The sequence below is a fragment of the Phymastichus coffea genome, unplaced genomic scaffold (assembly GCF_024137745.1).
Source record: "Phymastichus coffea isolate CEN01 unplaced genomic scaffold, Cenicafe_Pcof_1.1 PCOF00158, whole genome shotgun sequence".
Lineage (NCBI taxonomy): Eukaryota > Metazoa > Arthropoda > Insecta > Hymenoptera > Eulophidae > Phymastichus > Phymastichus coffea.
Window position 1 is genome coordinate 194,569 of NW_026706969.1, and position 21,127 is coordinate 215,695.

General features: G+C 34.3%; 3 protein-coding genes and 1 non-coding gene across 5 annotated transcripts; 1 reads left to right on the plus strand and 3 right to left on the minus strand.

Annotated features, from left to right (window-relative positions):
- Positions 1-2,241: 2,241 nt before the first annotated feature.
- LOC131672780 (Golgi-specific brefeldin A-resistance guanine nucleotide exchange factor 1-like) lies at positions 2,242-13,797 on the minus strand. The gene is made up of 18 exons (XM_058950233.1): positions 13,532-13,797; positions 12,627-12,825; positions 12,323-12,550; positions 12,141-12,247; positions 11,607-12,057; positions 11,137-11,531; positions 10,870-11,047; positions 10,662-10,789; positions 10,383-10,580; positions 9,972-10,307; positions 9,668-9,876; positions 9,356-9,601; positions 8,704-9,202; positions 5,583-6,089; positions 5,115-5,486; positions 4,698-5,042; positions 3,778-4,638; positions 2,242-3,512 (listed from the first exon to the last, which is right to left on the minus strand). Exons 1-18 carry the CDS (start codon positions 13,640-13,642, stop codon positions 3,417-3,419), a joined length of 5,466 nt encoding a protein of 1,821 aa, XP_058806216.1. The 5' UTR covers positions 13,643-13,797; the 3' UTR covers positions 2,242-3,416.
- On the minus strand, positions 7,444-7,515 carry Trnad-guc (transfer RNA aspartic acid (anticodon GUC)). The gene has a single exon. It is a non-coding gene; the product is annotated as a tRNA-Asp (tRNA).
- Positions 13,798-16,231: 2,434 nt separating the features above from the next.
- LOC131672783 (uncharacterized) lies at positions 16,232-17,681 on the plus strand. Of its 2 annotated transcripts, none has more exons than XM_058950245.1 (5): positions 16,232-16,562; positions 16,817-16,944; positions 17,029-17,249; positions 17,327-17,478; positions 17,544-17,681. In XM_058950245.1, exons 1-5 carry the CDS (start codon positions 16,509-16,511, stop codon positions 17,601-17,603), a joined length of 615 nt encoding a protein of 204 aa, XP_058806228.1. In that variant the 5' UTR covers positions 16,232-16,508; the 3' UTR covers positions 17,604-17,681. The 2 variants fall into 2 exon arrangements, with proteins under 2 accessions (XP_058806228.1, XP_058806227.1); XM_058950244.1 differs by having other exon boundaries at positions 16,248-16,562; positions 16,790-16,944.
- LOC131672785 (smoothelin-like protein 1) lies at positions 17,572-21,017 on the minus strand. Its single transcript, XM_058950246.1, has 5 exons — positions 20,878-21,017; positions 19,236-19,314; positions 18,888-19,011; positions 18,642-18,793; positions 17,572-18,504 (listed from the first exon to the last, which is right to left on the minus strand). Exons 2-5 carry the CDS (start codon positions 19,295-19,297, stop codon positions 18,381-18,383), a joined length of 462 nt encoding a protein of 153 aa, XP_058806229.1. The 5' UTR covers positions 19,298-19,314; positions 20,878-21,017; the 3' UTR covers positions 17,572-18,380.
- Between the last annotated feature and the right edge of the window lie 110 nt (positions 21,018-21,127).

Consider the following 21,127-nt stretch of genomic DNA (forward strand, 5'->3'; position numbering starts at 1 on the left):
GTATTTTATCAAAAATTCAAACCGTGCCGTCTGCTCGATCAGTTCCATACTCTACTGCTGGATAATTTCCCCATTAATTTTATTATTGATTAATTAAAGTCTAATTGTCATAGCAGTCAATAGCGATTGTAGCAGGGAATATTGAGATGAGACGGTGCTCAACGTTGATTAGGTAAGTGCAACATTATGCGTATGACTTCAAAATTTACTATATTATTTTTTGATTTGGATACTTTGGCATTATAATTTACTCATTACAATACTATTTTAGAATTTCTTTTATAAGTAACATTATAGATTAACTAAATATAGCACCAGTAAAAGCTGTCTACAAACGGTGGAGATTTGCTTTCCACAAGGGAAACAGTTCATGTGTTTATAAGTCGTTCATCTTCACAATTGCAATGAATTCTCAGTTTTTTACAAGCTTCAATTAAAAAATGACACAGGCTTGCCGAAATTTTGTCTCATCTACTTTGTCAATATTTTTATTCATTTGTTGAACTTAATTTTTAGAGTATGATATCCAAGATTAATATAGATTACATTTTTTAAATTTGTATTATTTTTCATTCGTATATATTGTTATGTATCAAATTCTATTTTTCTATCTGTTTATCACGTTGCTTTCAATTTTATGAAAACTCGCTCGCTGTTTACTTAGTCTCTCTTCGATTATTAATAAAATCTTATATCGATCTTTTAATAAAGTCTTGTCATTGCTTTATTACAACCAACAATATAAAATGCATATTCAACAACTGATATCGGAAGCGGTGAATTCTAATAACGCTTTCAAGTTACTTCATTATTCAAAATAAGTGAAAATTAAAACCAAGAAAAACCTTGAACTATGCATGGATTGCAACAATCACTACGGCATTTTCAAATGCTTCCAAATATTGCTGCTCATCTTACTAATAGAGTATATTCTTCGCATACTTCAGATTCAGACAAACTGTCTGCTTTCAAGATACAAGAGTTCAATTCAAGTGAAAGCTTCTTTGAGCGATTTAAATCGGCTTTCGAATTAAGTAAGGTACCGGTAGATCACTATGCTAATTACGCCCGCGGGCACATGAGCACGGGGCTTACAGCAATGCTCTCAAATTTCTTGTTGCTTCTGATACACTGGAGATAAGAAATTTTGGACAAATCCGAATTACCTTGATTACACACTTTGTTAATACGAAAAATAATCACGCAGAAAGTATTCAATTTAGAAAAATTACAAAAAATGTAGATGAACCTATAACTAGTTTCGCTATACGTTTGAAAGAATACGCTGCTTATTGTGAGTATAATATACGCTTCTTGATAGAATGTTGATAGAGCAACTTTTACATCGTTGGTATTATCAAGATATATGTCGTGAAATAATTACTAAAAAGTCTGATACTTTCAAAGAGGTTTATGACATTGCACATGCTATGGATCGAATCAACGCGAAAAACATTTATAGAAGTTAAATTGAGTGTATAAATGTTTCCTGCAGAAAAAAACTAATCCATTGTTATACACTTCTTTATAATTCAACCAGTGTAAAGGCACGATCGGAGCTTACTTAGCTCATCCCAATCTACACAGCAAATTTTAAAATTAATCAACGTAAAGCACCGTCTCAACCCAATATTCTCTACTACAATTGCTATTGACTGGTGTGACAATTAGACTTTAATTAATCAATAATAAAATTAACGGACAGGTCATCCAAGTCAAGTACGGTACTGTTCGAGCAAACGGCACGGTTTGAAAAATGGAACTGGGAACTCAGATTGAACCACACAAAATAGCAAGATAATTTCTAGGGATTTTGAGAGCAATTTTTCGAATGGAAAAGCTGCATTTCCGTCACGCCGGCGGCGCATCAGAGAAACCTACAAATATATAATCACAGCTGGGCTAACACGTGGCAGCAATATTTTGAGTGCCATGGAAAAGTATATATTTATATATATGTATATACATATATTTACATATGTATATATATGTATATAAATTGAGTATGTGTATGTGTGTGTATATATACACATACACAATTTACATACATATATATAAACATATATATACTTATAAGTTGGTGGGTATGAATTAATACATAATAATAATAAAATTAGTAATCAAATTTCATTTGTTTATCGATGTTTAAATTATATGTAAATTAGTAGCTTGTTAAATCATAGTTCATTGTTTATTACAATTCTTTAATAAAAATAAAGTAAACTGAAAATTTAAGTTTTATTATGTAAAATTTTATTAACGATTCAAATATGATCAAACACCCTTTTTCAATACTAAAATAAATTATCAGCGATTATTCTATTGCAATATGGCGGCTATATATCAACGTTTACACATCTTATATGTTCAGACAAACGTACAACAGTGAACATAATTTGATTCGTTCGAATAAAGTCCACAACAATGGAATAGTATGAAAATTCAACAAATTAATAAATAACATTGAAGTTAAAAAAAATATTTGTTTCTAATGTGTTTTCAGTGATCTAAAGAGAAACGCAGTAAGAAAGACGGACATAAACGGCATCTACAGCAGTATTGTGGTAAGTGTATAAAACTCGGCCGTTACTGTGGTAACCGAGGATAGAACGTTTAGATATAACAGAATTAGGTTCAAGCTAATTATCACTTATAAAGAAGTTAAATTTCAATACAAGTGTATTAATCTAATTGATTAATTGCCAAATTTTGCCATTAATTCTTAGTATCAAGTATAATTTGATGTATACACAAAATATTTAAAATTTAAAACAATTCATACTATATATTTTTTGCCAGATCAATGACTTTTTTGTACGAAATCTTGAAAGTTTTCTTATTAGAATACACAAAAGTGTAGTCTAATCAAATAATGATTTGCAAACAGTGTATTTTTTTTCAGGTATTTTAAATATAGGATTTTTAGTGCAACCAATACCTCTCAGTTTATACCACTCTAGTTTTAATTCAATATTTTTCTATGATATCATGACTATTCACTATGCTTTCTCATCGATACTTTTATTGCATTTATCGTTTAAAAAATAAAAACTATTTTTTGTAAAGTGAAAAACAATCAAGCGTTTACAGACAAAAGCTTATACTTTGACGTTCAATTCAATGACTGTAATCTAATTTTTTTCTTCTCATAAAAATGTATTTTTATACTGCTAAAATTTGGAATTAAACGATGTATAGTTATAAACATTATTATTAATGGTATTGCATGAATATGCATGTTATATAAGCGATTATAAAATGCATTTCCACAATGAGTCTAACGTACGACGTTGTTGTCTTTAAGATATAAATTTCATTTATCACACTTGTAATTTAATTACATTCGTTTCAATATGCCTATGCGATATCGTGGAATTCATATGATACAATATACACGAAGAATGTACAGTACATAGTCAAGGATTGGTTACAACGAACAGTCGATCTGCCGCTGAATCCTCGCTGAAGTATGCCGCCGAGTTGAATATAGTTGTAACTTCCGTTGTGGGAATCTGTAAATATAAGGCATTATTTAAAATTTGTTGCAGCAAAACATTTTATCTTTTATAGTATTATACCAGATTATTTTGAAATGTAAAGAATGAGTGAATTATTAACATTGCGTAAATTTTCTTGTGTATATGAACTTTACAAACAATAACAAATTATAAAACGTTCCTTAAATAAGTTTAAAAATCAGTGTATGCTTTTAATAATAAATTGTACCTTCTATGTTTGAATTAAAATGTAAAAATTATTTGAACTCGTAATACTCACTTCAACTCGATTTGCGCAATCGGCAGCGACTCTGACCGAGTCGGCGTACAAGCCACTTTTGAAATCTTGCATTTGTGACAGGTGAGCATACTGATGTTTGGTGGGTGAGCAGGTTCCCTTTATATTAACGGACTGCTGCTGGAAATCGGCCTGATAAACCATATTCTGCCTCTGCTCCGGCGCGTTAACTTCGATCGGATAGACTGATTGCTGTGGCTGCCGAGGTATGTAAATTTGCGCTGTGGGTGGTTGGACGGTGACGGGACTCGCGACGCTCGGTAGAGGTTGGCTAACAAGTGTAATGATTTGCTGTGGCTCCCTGTTGTCGAGCACGAACGGCACGTTCGCTTTGAGCGGTTCCACCGGCGAAGTCGAGAGCAAGCTCGTGTCCGATGGTGGCGATTGTGACGTGGGGCTGCTGCAGCTGTCTTCCGGATGGGAAAGGATGGGCTTAGGATAGGATATTTCTGGCTGATCTACCAGGTTGATTACCGTAGATGGAACTTGCTGAATCGAAGAGGATATCGACTGTGGTTGATTGATGGGTGACTGGGATTGCGGTGGCGACGGTGGTTGAGAAGATGTGTATGGTAAAGGTGGTTCCGGGAATAACTCGCCTTTGAGGTTTGGCAAAAAGGCATCGATTGTTCGCCACGTTGGTGTCCACAGATATGACTCAGGTTGCAAGACATTCGCCGATGCCATTACCAGGAGCATATTCTTCAGCGATTCAGGAATCGCTTCGTAAAGGTTCTCACTGTTATCGGCATGCATGTAAGCACGCAGTAGATCTAAAACTGTTAGCCAGAGAGGCAAGAAACCGGGCAATGTCAGTAGTGGAGTCAGATGATGCAGAAAGACCTAAAATCAGATTTGTAGTTCAATGTTGGTCTCAATTAAGTAAACTTACGACTGCGTACCTTAGACAACAGCATCGCAGCTCGAACTCTCGTTTCCTCGACAGCCAGTGGATCGTTGACGGCAATCGGACTCAGCAATTGCGCTAGCAATGGGAAAAGAACTTGCTCGAGGCATTGCGACCATTCGACAGCTGATAATTGACTGAGATCGTGAGCGAGCAATGTGCTCTGTAAGGACGTGATAGCAGCCGCGCGTACAGATCTTCTCGAGTCACAACACAGTCGAGCGATGCCTTGAAGCAATGGTCGCCAAGCTTTAGGCCACAGAGAACCCGTCGCAATGGCATTTTTGCTTTCTGAACTTGCCGCATCGCCGTTACCCTCCTCGGCCCACCATTTGAACACCTGATGATTTCACAATACAAAGTCAAAGCTCATGTGAAAATTCTATTGCGTTACCCTGGAGCCAAGATTTACCTGCGCAGTTTTAGTATGCAATGTGTACATAAGATCGAGCAGTTGAATAGGTGCCTGTTGATAAGTAGCAGGTTCTTCGACATTGGCAGTCGTGTGAACCCTAGGACGTTTGCCAGATGGACAGAGCACCGCCTCGGCAAAAGTTCGCACGCATCTTACGCACAATTCGAAGTTGAAAGGCGTCACGTGAGCGACATCTCTTACAAGGAAGATCAAACTTTCGCAGCATTTGACCATAGCGGCTGGATCGTGCGGTAACAATTCACGGTCCAGAACAATCGTGTCTGCGGCGACGGGTAACGGAGCTTCTGTGCCTGTCGGCGATACTAAGACCCATTCTGGTACTGGACTTCCTGGCCTTGTATCAAGGATCTGCACGAAAACCATTGCATATTATTTATTATTTCGGCAAATTCTTTTCTAAAATATACCCAATGAAAATACAAGTGATTGAAAGATAACACTCACAGGCGATCTATTAGCCAAGGCCTCATCCAACACAGCATTGCCTACAACCTGCTTCGGTTGAAGCGCCCCAGCGCCCGAACACTCCAGGAGATTGAACACCACCTTCCAATCCTCGGTAGTGTGAATATTCGCCGCACCGATCTTTAAGAGTTCGTGCAATCCGTAGGCGATTTGTCTACAGAGCGGCGGCGCTCCAGCCGATGGTAAGTGCGTGAGAGGTAACAGAGGAGGCAACACAGTGGAGGTAAATTCTTCGTTCTTCAGCAGACGAATGGCCAGCCTGAGCATGCCGACGGTCACGCGCTCCAAGAGGCAAGGCTGATTCTCGCGAGCGGCCGTTGTCAGTATGCCGTCTAAGTAAGCCTGAATCGTTGGCCAGATGCTGCTCACGCGATCGCGATTTTCAATCGTTACGTCGATCAATAGTTCCAGCAGGAACACCGTTGAGTTCTCGTCGCTTGAATTTGCCGAGACCAGCGATGTTACCAGCGAGCGCAGCGAATCTATCTGTAAATTATACATATTATAAATTGTTCTTCGCGAATGACTCGTGAGATGACTTTCGTATTTTTACCGACTATTGTAGTGAGTCTTTTCATTTGAAAAAATAACAGAATCATTAAAGAAATATACGTTCCTATAAAACATCGCACTCTTCGTTGTGTTTCCCTTCCAAGTATACATTTATTACGTTAAACTAACGTAAACGAATTTTGCGTTATCTTATAAATAATAATTCTCTTGATTTCCTATAAATAACTTTAAAAATATGAAATAGTATCAATAAATAAAAATTAAAACGGTTTTATGATGTCATTTGGTCCCCAGATTCTAAAATTAACGCAGAAATAACAAGAACTTACAAATAAACCTTTCTAAGTGTCCCTCGCCAAATCGCACCAAACTTTGCAGGACGATAAAATGTCAACAAATATTCGACACGAATTTTTAATATAGACCGAATTCGACAGTTTGTGATTGTGTTCATGTTATACGCTCGCTATCTGCATCAAGGATCGATCGTTACCCTTTAGCCTGGCAGCTATCTGCCGCGAGATTTAGGGTGTGCTGTAGAAATACTTGGCTGGCTATTTGCGTGTTGAAAGAAAACCCTAATGCCCTGTCGTACGTGTTGGGGAAACCCATCGTACTGACCAGGCGTGTTGGAGAAACCCAGAATTCCTTTTTCAGCGCGTCGTCTCATCGACGGTGTAGCTAGCATTGAGAAGGGGCAAAAGGGGAACATAATACCGAAGGAGGTACCGTCCTTTCAAAGTGGCGATTGGACCCTTATCGAGGGCCTGCTAGAAGGGGAGCATTTTCATTAGTTTACATATGATAAGTAATTAAGTTTTTAATAAAATATGTTATGATTGAAAGTCAGTTTGATTGGAGGTTGACGGATATAGAGTTTAAGGATGCGACATTCATAGGTTTCATGTAAACAAGTTGGGAAATTTACGTGTTTCGAGGATGTCAGATTTAGAAAAAAATTAATTTGGGATGTTAGTTTTGTATAATTACATGTGATGGATTAAAATTATTTCCTGCAAATCTGAATAAAAAATAGATCTACCATCTCGAGTTCTAAAATTCTGACTTCAGATTCATAATTAGCGACCTTAAATACCCCCGAGTGCGAATTTTCAAGTTAATTTATCGAACAATATGTATCAAATTGTATACATCAAAGTAGTAAAATACACAATAGTAGTTACTATCTATGAATATGGAGTAACGCCGATATAAAAAAATATGTATTGAATATTCTTTTATGTTTTATCATTCTACAGTGTTTGGTGCGGTTTGACGAGGGACAACTAGGTAAGTTTATTTAATAGAATAATCATAAAAAAAATATCTCTCCAGCGGGGAATCGAACCCCGGTCTCCCGCGTGACAGGCGGGGATACTGACCACTATACTACTGAAGATTCGTGTTTGTGGTAGGCAAAAAGCATTTGATGACTCGACGACCTCGCTTAGTTAGTTTTAATAGATGGCAATAGTAGTGGCTCTCTTATAGACAATGCCGTGAACTACCATAGAGCACTACTTTATCGACACAAAGTTGAATTCTCATAAGGCAATAGTTATTTTCAGTTTAAGTGTCCGTAAGCAGCTTTTTACATGCAGAGCTTGCTCAACGTAAAAGCTGCTTACGGATGCCTAAACTGAAAAAAACATTATGAAGAAGTAAGCTTGCTTGAAAATAAATTCAGTGTCGTTGGTTATATTAATTAAAAAATGCAAAATATGCTATAAGAAGTCATACTGTATCAGAAAAGTACTGAATTAATATAAATATAACTTCTTCTCGAGTCGTTTTTACAAGATATGCTCAAACTTTGTAGTATTATTCCTTTAATATTTTTTCGACACTCGCTTTGCTCCGGTGTAAACGCCACACGAGACAAGAATCTACTATTCCGCACTTGTATCGTAATGTACTAATTATGTTCAAAACATTCTCAACTTTGATATTCTCGATTTTCATTAAAGCCTGCTATTTTACATGTGTTAGGTTTTTTTTATGAAGTTCTATACATTTTTTCGGAATTTGCACTCTAAATGTATCACCTTTGATACTATCTCTTCTATAAGAGCCTGTATATAAGAGATGAACTTCGTAATTTATTTTCTTTAGAATTTCGAGAGTAATAAATATTGAAAAAATTCAAGGACCTTTCAACTACTCTAATCTATCATAGTTTTTAATTTTATCGTAATCTGTACATTTTGACATGAATCCAGAATTTCTGTAATCGCTTCTACGGAAAGAGTGACAGGAATCCTATTATATCCAGAGTGCCAACTTGAAAACAGACTTTATAACTTAAGGTGGAATTCAAACCACCATAGCCACAACGTTACTCTTGGTAAATACACTTTTAGAAAAAAAGGTCATTGGTCATTGGTATTCGCTAGGAATTGAACCCCATACTCTCGTATCCCGACCGATGTTCTATCTATTAAGCTACCTTGGCTCTTGTCTCTCCTGAATTTACTCACAACGCATGTGTAAACACAAGAGACGAAAATGCAAACTACATATATATCAGTCCAATAACAATACACGAATAACTTTGTCATACCCTTTGAATTTTTTATAAATTAATTACCTGTAGGAGTTTGCTTTCCTCTATAATCTGTTTCAGATAGATTCGATCGACACATTTTTTAGCCTTTTTCTTAGCGGCGGCTTCTACATGATGAGGCATACGAGACGTATCCGAGGCAATGTAAGAATACAAACTCGATAGAAGACCTTGTTCGACAGGTGGTGGCTTAGGTGTTGTGGGTTCATGAATAAGAGTGACTTTGCCCGAAGGATCTAAGAAATCTTCAACTTCAATCATGTTGATGGGTACTAGTTTCGCACGGAACAGCATCTGCAGGCAATCGACTATATTCTTCCAGGAAGCTCTCAGAGCGTTGCCATGCATGTGACATATCTTAAATAGGGTCTGAGTCGCTAATTGACAAGTACCACTTCCACCGAGTTTCAAAACTACTTGGTCCGGTTGACCGCCAGCTGCGAGCCCGGTAAACTTGCATAGGCTCACTATGAGGGTATCCAGATCGCTGGTCATTCCGTAGTGTGCACTGATAGCTGCACAACTGCAAAAGAAGAAATGAAGTCAATTGGTTGTTTAATTCAACATTTTTAATTGAGGCAATAGTCATAAATACGTATAGTATATTAAAAAGGTCAAAGATTTATATAAAATTATTAAAAATCTTGAATATCCTTACTCAGAATATAGTGTTTACCTTTCGAATTTTTCAGCTACTTTACGTTGCAGAGATCGATCGGGAGCTTTGTCATAAGCTCGACACAAAGTACTGATAATAAGCGCCCAAGCTCTTTCAGCAAGTTCTCTGTCTATAAATTCACTGGAGTTGCCAACCCTCACGTATAGGCTTTCAGGGCTGACGCCACGTCGCAGGAGACATTTCCATAAGTAGTTTTCTTTAACGAGACCCGTTTGTTCTGCCGGCATAACTATTTCTTCATTTCTACAAAATATTTATTATTTTAGTTTTTAAGTATAAATAAAAATTTAACAGGTTATGATTACGTACTTAATTGCGTTGTAAATTTCATCAAGCATATCTTGATCAAAATCTTCTCCGCCGTTGACCCGCTTCAGGTTTTTCTTAAAATCTTCCGCAGTCATTGGAATATTTTGTCTCTTGACATTGTGATTATGCTGATCTACGTTAAGCATAATTATAGCATATGCTAAAGTAAAAGCAGCATCAGCGGAAGCGAACGGACGGTTATTACTATCCTGCAAATTTACGTGAAACGTAACAATAACTGTTTACCGATTTATCATTGATATAAATGAAATAAAGTCTTAAGGTTTGACTGTTCAAAACTTACATGCCAGTGATCGGCAAATTTTTCAAGTAACAGGGAAATAAGAGGTGCTTCCCCAGGCAACCTAAATGCCTCCATGTACTGACGAACAGCTTGATCCATGCGAGTATTTTGTAAATTGAAACTGTGAACAAATGAGTGCAAAATATTCGTGTTTTCCTTTTTGCTCAGGTACTCTCCAATAGCTTTTTTATCAAGGGTAGGATTTTCTCGGAGTAGTTTCGCTATCTCATTCGGATCAGCGTGCCCTGGAATTCCTCCAAGAAGTCCGTTTTCCATTAATTTTGCTATGCCTTCTCTTGGATTCTCGTTGAACTTTTCTGAACCGATGGCTAACCACTAAAAAGATAAATGTGTTATTAATTAGTTTTCTTCGTATAAGAAGGGGAAATTTGATTAAAAAACTTATCTCACCCTTTTTCTTGTTTTCATTTCTAGCAAGTATTCTTTCTTAGGAAGATTTAGCGAGGCACTATGTCTTGAATGTTTCAATGAATTTGCATGATCTTTATGATTTGGAATTCTAGATTCTATGCCAGCAATCAGCGTAAAAATAGCTTCCAATGAAATAAATTGCATACTGAACCAATTGCCAACCGTTGCTGCTGCATTCTACAAATATATACATTGATATAAACATTGATTTGATAAGTTGTATAAGATTAGTACATTTTAATGTAGAAAAGCTCTTACATTATACAGTACCTTTGACAGCATTTTCATCAATTCCTCATACAAGTTTATAGAATATAAACCACAATCATAATTTATAAACAACTCTGCTGGCAAACCAGGTATTTTCCACAATCGAACTATAGCTTCTATATAATTATCAACGAAAAAAATTATAAAAAATTAACAACAAAAATAAGGTTTTATACATTAATTTCAGTATACTTACCCAGCGCAAGTTCGCGCTGTTCATACGTTATTTTATTTGAATCTGAATTGACTATATCCATTAACTTAACAATAAACTGCTCCATTTGGAATTTTAAGTGTTCCCTTTGCGCTTCAAATAATAAAAATGACACTTGCAGATTGGTAGCAAGAATTGACAATCTATCTGTTCCTAGTAACTGTTAACACGATTTCATAATTATTTGAAACATTTTATGTAACGTGTAAATACATTCATTACGAGTAAAAGAATATTCATCAACGTTACCAAAATTAAATTCCTAGCTAAATCGTCTTTAATCAGTGTAAGCAATGACGGAAAATTAGACAGAGTATCAGCTGCTACTTCTAGTGTCACTTGTAAAAGACTCAACCCCAAATGCATCATAATTTCACTATTTTGTTTATCAAGAGGACTGCATAGAGAAACTAGAAAGCGGAAGAGTTCTCGTATGCACAGTGAGCCATAAGGAGTATGCTGCTGTATTACAGTGAATGTTATTCCTTGAGAATTCACGTATTCATCAATGGACTCTCCTTCAACTTTGACTGAAGGTGTTTTCATACTATTTACAATTGATGCATCATCTACAGATAAATCTTCCACACTACCTGTTGGAGACTGGGCATACTGATTATATTTTTCATCTACAGTTTGATTATCTGTGTATACATATAAATAAGTTTTATAAGAAAAGCACAAGTTTTATTATTAGAGAAAAAAGCTTGCAAACTGACCTTGATTTTCTAGAATTGGTGATTTTGAAGTAGGATCTACTGGTTTACTTTCTGATTGGTCTTCAATTGACTTAGATTCTACATTTGGAATCGGAAGATCATTGTTAACTTCTGATATTTTATTTTCACTATCACATTTTTCATTTGCACAATCTTTATTACTATCATCTTTGCCTGTATCAATCTTTGCAATACTAGCTTTATCACTTTTATCATCTGCTTTTTCAGGTGTAACTTGATTTAATGAACCTTGCATATCTACAATATTTCCAGCTGGAGTTATAGGAGTTGTAGCTAAATAATTAATTTTTGTTCTTTCAATAGGACTTAGAAGTTGAACTTCTGGGTCATCAAATTCATCTGTGTTAGGCTTTATTTTATGCTTCAAATTGAAATTTTTATTTTTTTTGGTTTTACTTTTGATATTTTCCATGCTTTCTGTTCTCATTTTCTAGAAATGGAAAATTAACAACAAACAAATAAAGGAATTGATAACAATCAATACATTGTCAAATGATAAATAACTGGTATTACCTTCATACTTAACAGACCCCTTGTATCATCTGCAAACTGTGGCAATCTCACAAACAGATGTTGCACCATATCTCTCAGACAATGTTCTGCTGTTCTTCTTAATAATTCTGTTACAATAAAAATCATTTAATTAAACTTCAAGTGGTTTAATTCAGAAAAAATTATACAATAATGTAACTAACCACTAAGACGAGTTTCGAAACAAATCCTAAAACAACTAAGCATGATTTCACAAATGCTTTCATTTGATAAATTATCACCAGGAGGTGATAGAACCAATGCTCTCAAAACATGGAGAATTCTCATAAGAACAACTCCATCTCCAGACGCATCAGTTCCAACAAATCTTGCATGAGTAACAGCATCTGCTATTGCTTCAACACATGGAACAATTGCAGGATGTTCTGGATCTATCAATAACAACATAAAAAGTAATATCAATTTATAGATTTTACCTCTTTTTAATTACAAATAATATTTACTCACCAATTAGTCCATAAGATATGATTTTATTTACAGCAGATAACGCAAGACTAGTCACAGGTCCAGTGGTTTCTTCAGATCTTATAATTTCTAAGAATGGCGCTATGAAAGCTCCAGGCTCTGTGAGAGATAAGTGTTTGACGTCATCTAAATGCTCTTTTAATGTTGCAAGGCCTTTCATTAAAACATCTTGGTCTTCATCCTACAAATTAGTAGAAAATATTTGTATTTAATAATATAGTTTGCTTGTGTTTAGTATCTAGTTTTTTTGTTTGTTACAAATTGTATAGAAAAACAAGTTCTTTTCATATAATACAATAAATAATATGATTATAAGAAAAAATTAGTAGGTCAAGATGAAAACAATTTCTACTTGAAAGAGGTACTTCCATATATTGCACTTCTATTTTTATTTAAAACAAAAAAAGAAATTATGCAGAAAAGCTCATACTAATCAGTTATTTGTAGGGAATATGTTTGTCTAAATTATACCTATACATATATAATCATCTAAAAATATCAGCAGTAAACAAGGAAATCTAATTTATCCTTTGATTGCTATTCACAAATATAATCTTTAAAAACAACCAAATGTTATATTAAAATGGCGAAAACTAATATTTGCAAGCCATAGGTATCATATCACTTTTTTTTGAGCTTTAAACTGCAAAGTCGCAATTGACATGCATTCTTAATTTAAAGAAACTGTATATATATGTATCTCAGTGTACAAAACAGCCAATTGCACCAAAAAGGAAAATAGTCAGCCCACGCTAAAGCAACGAAATAGACGAAGTGTCACGTATATCCGTATGTTTAGCCAAAGTAATTTTAAGTAAACGATGCTATAAAAAAGAGAAAAATAAAATCCCAGCAACAAGTTCACCATATGACAGAAGCTTTCTAACCTGGTGCGAGTGGGAAGACCATCTAACGCCACGACGCATAGCTGTCATAAGAAGGCTGACCTCGCCCTCGACGACGTACAGGCCGCCGCCTGGGCAATTGGATCTTGCCATCCTGTCTGGAATTCACTTATAAATGTCAAACCATCATCCTTTAACAGGACATCACTACTAGTTTTTAGATGGAACCAGCTGCTGCCTGCTGCTGCAGGCACTTGTCACAGTGCACATGCGCGTCTTCGTCACGCGGATAACCACTGTTCTGCATATGTGGTGGGTTGAGTTTTTCTTATGTTGACGTCGACGACTTCGTTAGGCTTATTCTACAATTGAAATAATCGGAAATCAGAAGCTTAATCAGAGATTAGGGGCCCCTAATCTTTGGCGACTTTGAATTCCTAATCTCGATCTGCTTTGGCTTATAGTGAATTTGATTTCGATATACTAACGTGGAATTATTTGCATTAGGATCAGCTGAATGTAATTTAATATACTACGTCGCAGTGTGTCAACGATTCATAAAGGAGATTAATTTATCCATCTGCATACTTCATAGTTCTGTATATTTTTTATGAAAGAAAACTTAGGTATAATTATTGAAAGTGACCTGCAATACGTATTTGCTAGGAGCGTTACTGGACTGCAAGTCCGACAAGAGATGATGATAATCTTTTGCAAAGTAAAAACCGACTTCGTATATATTTTCATATTTATAATTAAAGTTGGTGAATAAATTGCTCTAATTATTAAAAAATTAAGCAATTATATGCAATAAAATCTACAGATCATATTTCTAAATTAATCTAAGGTGTCTAGTTCAAAAAAATTAATGTGGCATACTTTTTCAATAATTATTGTGTTCTTAATATTGTGAGCATACTTAAAAGTTGTACTTTAAAATTTGTTATGTTCAGATTCATGCACATAATAATTTAAAACTGAGTATCCTTATAAATCATAAGACGAGCTTTCGTTCTTGTCTGAAATATTCAATTTTTATTCGTAAATTCAAATTGTCAGCACTCGAAAATCAGATTTTCTTTATCAAAACATCGGAAACGCAAATAAAAATGCAAAATTATGTTAATAAAATTTGAAATAAAAATTTTAGATTATTGGAAAAAATCTTTCAGGGCTCTCTTCGCTATAGGGATGGGTGGTGGCACTGGGGTATCAATCACCATTTTTAATCGTAAATCCAAACCTCGTTAATTACGTTTAAGTCTATTGTACATATATTTTAACGCATAATAGCGTCTTCTTTGTGAAAAATTTCCTCTCGCCGGAACTATTCTTTTTCTTTCTTTTCGTCTGCGTCTAAAAAAAGTCGCATTTTCACTTGCTTCAGCTCTTAGCATATTAAATGTAAATCTATATGCATGTGTGTAAGCTTTCTTATTTTGGCACTATGGTGATGGTTCCAGAGACATCTGTCTGTATGGCTATCAATTATCAATCAATTATCAGAGAATGTGTTGAAAATTGCGTCAGTTTTTGTTTTTTTTATTCATAAATTATTGAATATTTGTTAAATTAATTTGGAACCTTCTTTCAAGAGTTTTTGCAAGATGTGGCCGACGTAAAAGTGAACTTTTTTTTCTTCTTGAAGAGAATTTAAAGCAGATAAAAAGTTATGTGACTTTAACGAGGCGATCAGCACTTCGACGTCTGTCACCCCAGATAACATAACTAATGGGCAGCGCACCAAGTTAACTTCTCTTTGTTCTTTTTTCAAATAAATAGAACCGTCAGCTGCATTAGACAAATGTTTATTTTTAAAAAATTTTTAACATATCGCTCTATGTTTAATTGTTTTTTTCAGCTGTTCATCTATTATCATTTGGAGAGTTCGTTTTTATTTATAAATTAAATTTAAAAGGTTTTATAAATAAATTAATTATACCGATTGCACCGAAATTAATTCATTGTATTTTATATATAATATCGATTTATAATTTTCTTTATTGTTGATTTATATAAATTGATGTGTATAAATTGTAGGCTATAACAATGATTCATATTTTCAATCACGATATTCCAAATTATTTCCATATAATCCTTTAAAATACGTGCATCATATAAAGAAAAATGAATTTGAACATAGTACAACAATTGTAAGATCTATCGTGGACGTTAAGTGCAAAGTTATGCTATTAAATGTTAAAAATGCTCGTTACTAGTCTCATTTACCAAATACATTCAAAATTCAATAATGTATTTTGCCTAGTAAGTTTCAGATAAATTATTTCCCGATAGTATTTTAATTAATAATATATAATTATTATTATACATTAATATTTTATATTTATGTATATACTGAAACGTAGTCTTGTTGTTGAATAGTGCTACAATAGTGCCAGTAAAGTTTGAATTTACATATCTAGAACAATAAGTTGTGACGAATAAATTTTCATACATAATTATACAATGATTGTACAATTAACAGACTTATGTAGGTCATCATTCTTTTCAGATATGGCTATCATCAACGTATAAAAAATACATATCGCTCCCTACAAACGGAATAATTACTCTTGAAATGCAATGAAAAAAAAATTTTCCCTGAAAAAATATTTTGACGGTGTGAAATCGGAAGTCAAAGAGTCACACATTAGTTTAGTTTACCCACTACAGATGATGGTGGCTCTATAGTTCAAACTTAATTAAATTGCCAAGATCGAACTGCCATATTGCAACGCATGCGCATACAGTAAAAGATTGAAGGCGCGGGTAAACGCGCCAGACGCAGGGCAGTCGCCATCGATGGCAAACGATTAACATACACTGTCGAGTCTCGAAAATCCATTGAGAAAGGTCAAAGTGAGCACGTCAACCAAGTTTGAATTTGACCGTTGAAAGTATCAAAATTAAATGTCGAATTTCACTGTAAAATAGCACTGACTTAGCTTATCTTCATAATCATTGTGATTTTTGAAGAGAGGATACAATAATTTTTAAGTTTTGACTACACAACGGTATCATGAAACCCGGCGGAGCTACAAAATTCGTCACTGTCCAAACCACCGATTCGCAGGTTAGTGATATGTTTACGGAATTTTCCTTTTCAAAACAAGAGTTTCAAATTCGTCCGATTCATTTCCAAGCAACTCTTAGTAACAATCGTTTGCCTTTTAGTTTTTATGTGTATTAAGGTTGGTTGATTAATATTTCCAATAAATTAAAATAAAATAAAATTTGAATAATTTAAAAGGTATATGTTGTCTAATAATAAACTAATTCTTTGGAAAACTCTGATTATAGAATTTCAAGAATCTAAAGGACGTTAAGGGTAAAGCCAAAAAAACTACTCATCAACCATTACACACTCTGCAACCAGCAGCAACGGATAAAGAAAATTTAGTTGGTGCTGGAAGGCAACTTCGCTCCACGCCTCCTAGTAAAGGTGCCATGAAAAAGTAAGTTTTTACAACTTTATTATAACTATTTATCATATTGCAGAAGATTTTCGAATCATAATTATTGATAATTTTTTACTACAGTGAAATGTCTGATAAAGCAAAAATAGCCATTAAAAAAACTGTTGATAAATCAGCTGCTACTAAATCCAGTACCTCTAAAAAAGTTACAGACAAAACAAAGACTGATAATAAAAAAGTACAAAACGATGCTAAAAGAAATGGAAGGATTTTCAAAAACCAAGCTGTACAAACTGAAGAAGCGAAAAGAATTAAAATTTCGAGTGAAGATTTAACTTCTGAAGGTAATGTAAATTATTTTCATTCTATTCATATAATTTGTCAAGTGGAACAGAAGTTAATATTATCTTGAATGTCACAGCTGGCCCAAGTGAAGATTACTGGAAAGTTCTTGCAGAAAGAAGACGAGTAGCTCTACAAGATGCCCTAGAAGAAAATCAAATATTGTCTGATCAACTTAAAGTTTACAAAGAAATGCTTGATGAGTCCAGAGCTCTTGTTGAAGTCTTGCAGGTAAATATTATTATCTCAAGCTTCTGTGATTAATACTATTATTTCATGACATCATTTGTTTTCAGGACATGATTGGTGAAGACAGAAGTGATATCAACAATTCACTAGATGATAGTCATCTTTAATGTATATTCTATTTTAATGTTGTATATACTATATATAGACATGACTAGTACAGTGCTTGGTTATTTTTACCAGTGCTGTTGAGATAAGTTTTATACAGACACTAAAACTGACAAGCACAGTTTTGTGACTTCTTTCAAGTTATAAAATAGCATAGACTTTAACATACTTTCACTTTAGTTCTTAATCAAAATGTCTTTTTGTTGATAACTTTGTGTTGTTCTTACTTCACTCATACGTAGTATATTACAAAATACTAGTGCTGAATGCAGTACATGTATTTATATTTTTCGTTTTAACCAGTTACAGTGTTGTGTGATGAATTTCCTAATTAATAACGTAAGCATGTTTAATTCTACAAGATCAAGATAAAAAATAAAGGGTTTTTATAAAAAAAATAACAATCGTCATTTGTATCTTTTTAAAAGCGTCTCTTTCAAACAATGTCATATATTAATTCATAAAAAAAACATCAAAACGCAGCGAGATTCCTGTATAAACATACAAACATATCTTTGTAGTACAAAGATGCCGGGAGTATAAAATACACAGGATTTCTGTTGTCGTGTGTGAAAACACTTGTTGAATAATCATCTGCCTGTGTTACCGATGAGCGATTAACAGAGTTAAGCTATTTTGCGGGTGATCAGCGATTTGCAATATTAGCGACGTCAACACCAAACGTCTATTTTTTTTTTTTTGGCGACAAAACAACAAAAGTAGATTGTAGCTTTTCAAATAAACATAACGTAACAATATACATGGACTGAGTTCGGCTGTTAATCTTCGTCCTTGAATCGACGGTAAATAGACTGGACGTAAGTAAACACACATTTCCAATCTGGACGCTTCATCATCACCATGTCTTCGACATCGAGCAGCGGTGCGATACCTGCCAGTTCACTAGAAGATAGGTAAACATTGAATGTTAATAAGTTACCTGTTTTAAAAATGTTTACTACTAAAGTAAATTTAACGATTTATCCCAATATAATTATTAGGACTCTGGCAAAGCAAATTTGAAAGAAAGTCCAACTTACTCTGCTTTCGTAAATGCCAATTCAAAGTTCCTTTTGCGATCTTCGGGCCGAAGGCTTTTGTAATCGAAGGCTTCTGGTCTAAAGTGATGAATCAAAGCACAAAATGCCATGCCGTCGTTCCAACTCGTTGAAAAATTATCCAATTGCACGTTCTGTAGAGAAAAAATGAAAATTGTTCACATAGACCATTACTACATAACGTAAAAACAATTTGTCACTAATTATCATAAATAAACGTGATTATACCTCATACTCTTTGGTTTTGGCGCGGCACCATGATAACAATCGCTCCTTTATCAATGCTGCATTGTTCTGCACCGTTGGATCAGTAAATTTAAACTGAAACTCCTTGCTCGGGGTTTTCGGAGTGCTATATGCAGGAAGATCAAGTTATTTTCAGATTGGAATGCCATTTTTATGCGTTTGCGCTACTTTTCCAAGGTATCGGAAGGTGAAAAGTATAAATTTTTATAATTTTTATAGCACGCCTACAACTGCTATTTTGAAATAGCAACCAATAAGCACTGGAGTTTTACTATCCGAGGAATTGTGATTTGTTTAAAACTATAATTGAATGTACTTTGCTTGACTTACCTAGGAGAAGCAGGCGCACTGTTCTGCCGATCCAATTGTCTAAATTTAGCAAACGGCGACATGGGCTTTTTTATTGGAGCTGAAAAAAGACGAGTCGCGTTAGTTACTTAATGACACCTGTAATCTCTTTTTTTAAATGTAAGGATAAAAACTAGGCTAAATATTAAACCCATGGTAATCATGCTATGGCGGCTTTTGAGAGTTAACATAACTGATCTAACCATTGCACTCCGCTACATTATCATTAAGAATATTTACAACTAATGTGTTTTACAAGATCTTAGTCACTAATATTTGTTAGAAATAAATTTTCTTGCTTTCAAACCACTAAAATTTGCTTGCAGCTTATGTAATTTACTTCATTTTTTTCACTCATCTAGAAACTATAAAAAATTAACACATTTTAAATTATAAAACGCAATAATCAGAAAAACATACTGAATGAAATGTGCAATGATCGCTTTTTGAAATTAAATTAACATAATAAACAATATGGCATTGTGCATTGATATAATTGTATGGGATGTTGATTAGTATCACTTATTGTACTAAATCGTTTTGTAATAACATCATTCCAACTGCAGTTTAAACATTACCCCTATGGTTAGATTCTATTCAGCATTACAGAACTTAACTAGTCAATTATTGGATTTTTAATTTGGCATTATACCTTGCATTATTATTTTTGCTCGGCAGAGTAGCTTTTAAAAATAATTTCTAGAACACCAAAGTTAGCAATTACATGATAAAGCAGGGGTATTGGAATAGGATTTTTATCATTCCCAAAAATTTATTTTGCGTTTCCGACGTGTGTTTCCTGTTGTGTTGAAACTGTTTTCGTTGCGATGGTAAATAAAAGTAAAAATTATAAATAATACTTGATTTTTGAAAGTTGTCTAACTAAAAACTGTTTCGTTGTTGCAACTTTATTGATATAAGTTCATTTCAGTAGCAGAAACAGTAACAACTTAGAAAAAAAAATCTAACAAGTTGCAAAAGAAATTTTATCTATACTTAGTATTAGTATTTCAACAAATCAACTTAATAAAGAGATTTCTATTTAGACCGCACCAATTTGGAAAAATCAAATGAGAATTGATTAAATCAAAGAGGAAAAGAAACGAGTGTTCCAATGCGAATGTGCTAAAAATGTTGTATCAATTAATTGCGACCGCAAGTCAATTGAAGTTCATCATCATCAAATTACGCGCGTTTTAGTATCAGGATTGGTAAAAGCAAATGAAAAAAACGGCCTTTAGTAGCAGCTATCTTTAGCGTGATCATTTTTTTTTATGGAACAAATTCTACAAACTTTGAAATACAACGTAACGGTCGAAGTATCGAAATTGTATATGACTTTGCAAACGAGCTGCCAGTCAACAAACTGTCATAATTGTCTAATCTGAAAAATTACGAGATGGATGTTCTGAGTTACGCGAGTTTGAAACCAATGGAAAATGACGTACCCCAACCGTAATGGCAAAAAATACACGTGATTATTCTAGAAAATACAATTAGTCCGACACCTCTCTTCCGTATACTTCAACCATACGATTGTATCGTGGCAAAAACACTCTCACAACCTCGTTAAAAAAATAAAGTAAAGAAAGGAAAATTTTTATACAAGAAAGTAAAAACTCACTGCTTGTATTGGGCGATCCCTTTAGTACAAGGCAACGTCCGTCTTAAAAGTCCAGGGCTTCGGAAACACACATCAGACACGACATTAACAAAAAAAAAGTTGTTCTCTTTCACACACACGTGCACTCATCTCGTCGTCTCACCCAAATTCTCTCTCTATACAAAAAAAAGTGATAAAACATGTTCGTCTTTTGTACGCCCCATCGACAACAAATCTACACTGTACATCGATCGTTTAATATCTCTAACAG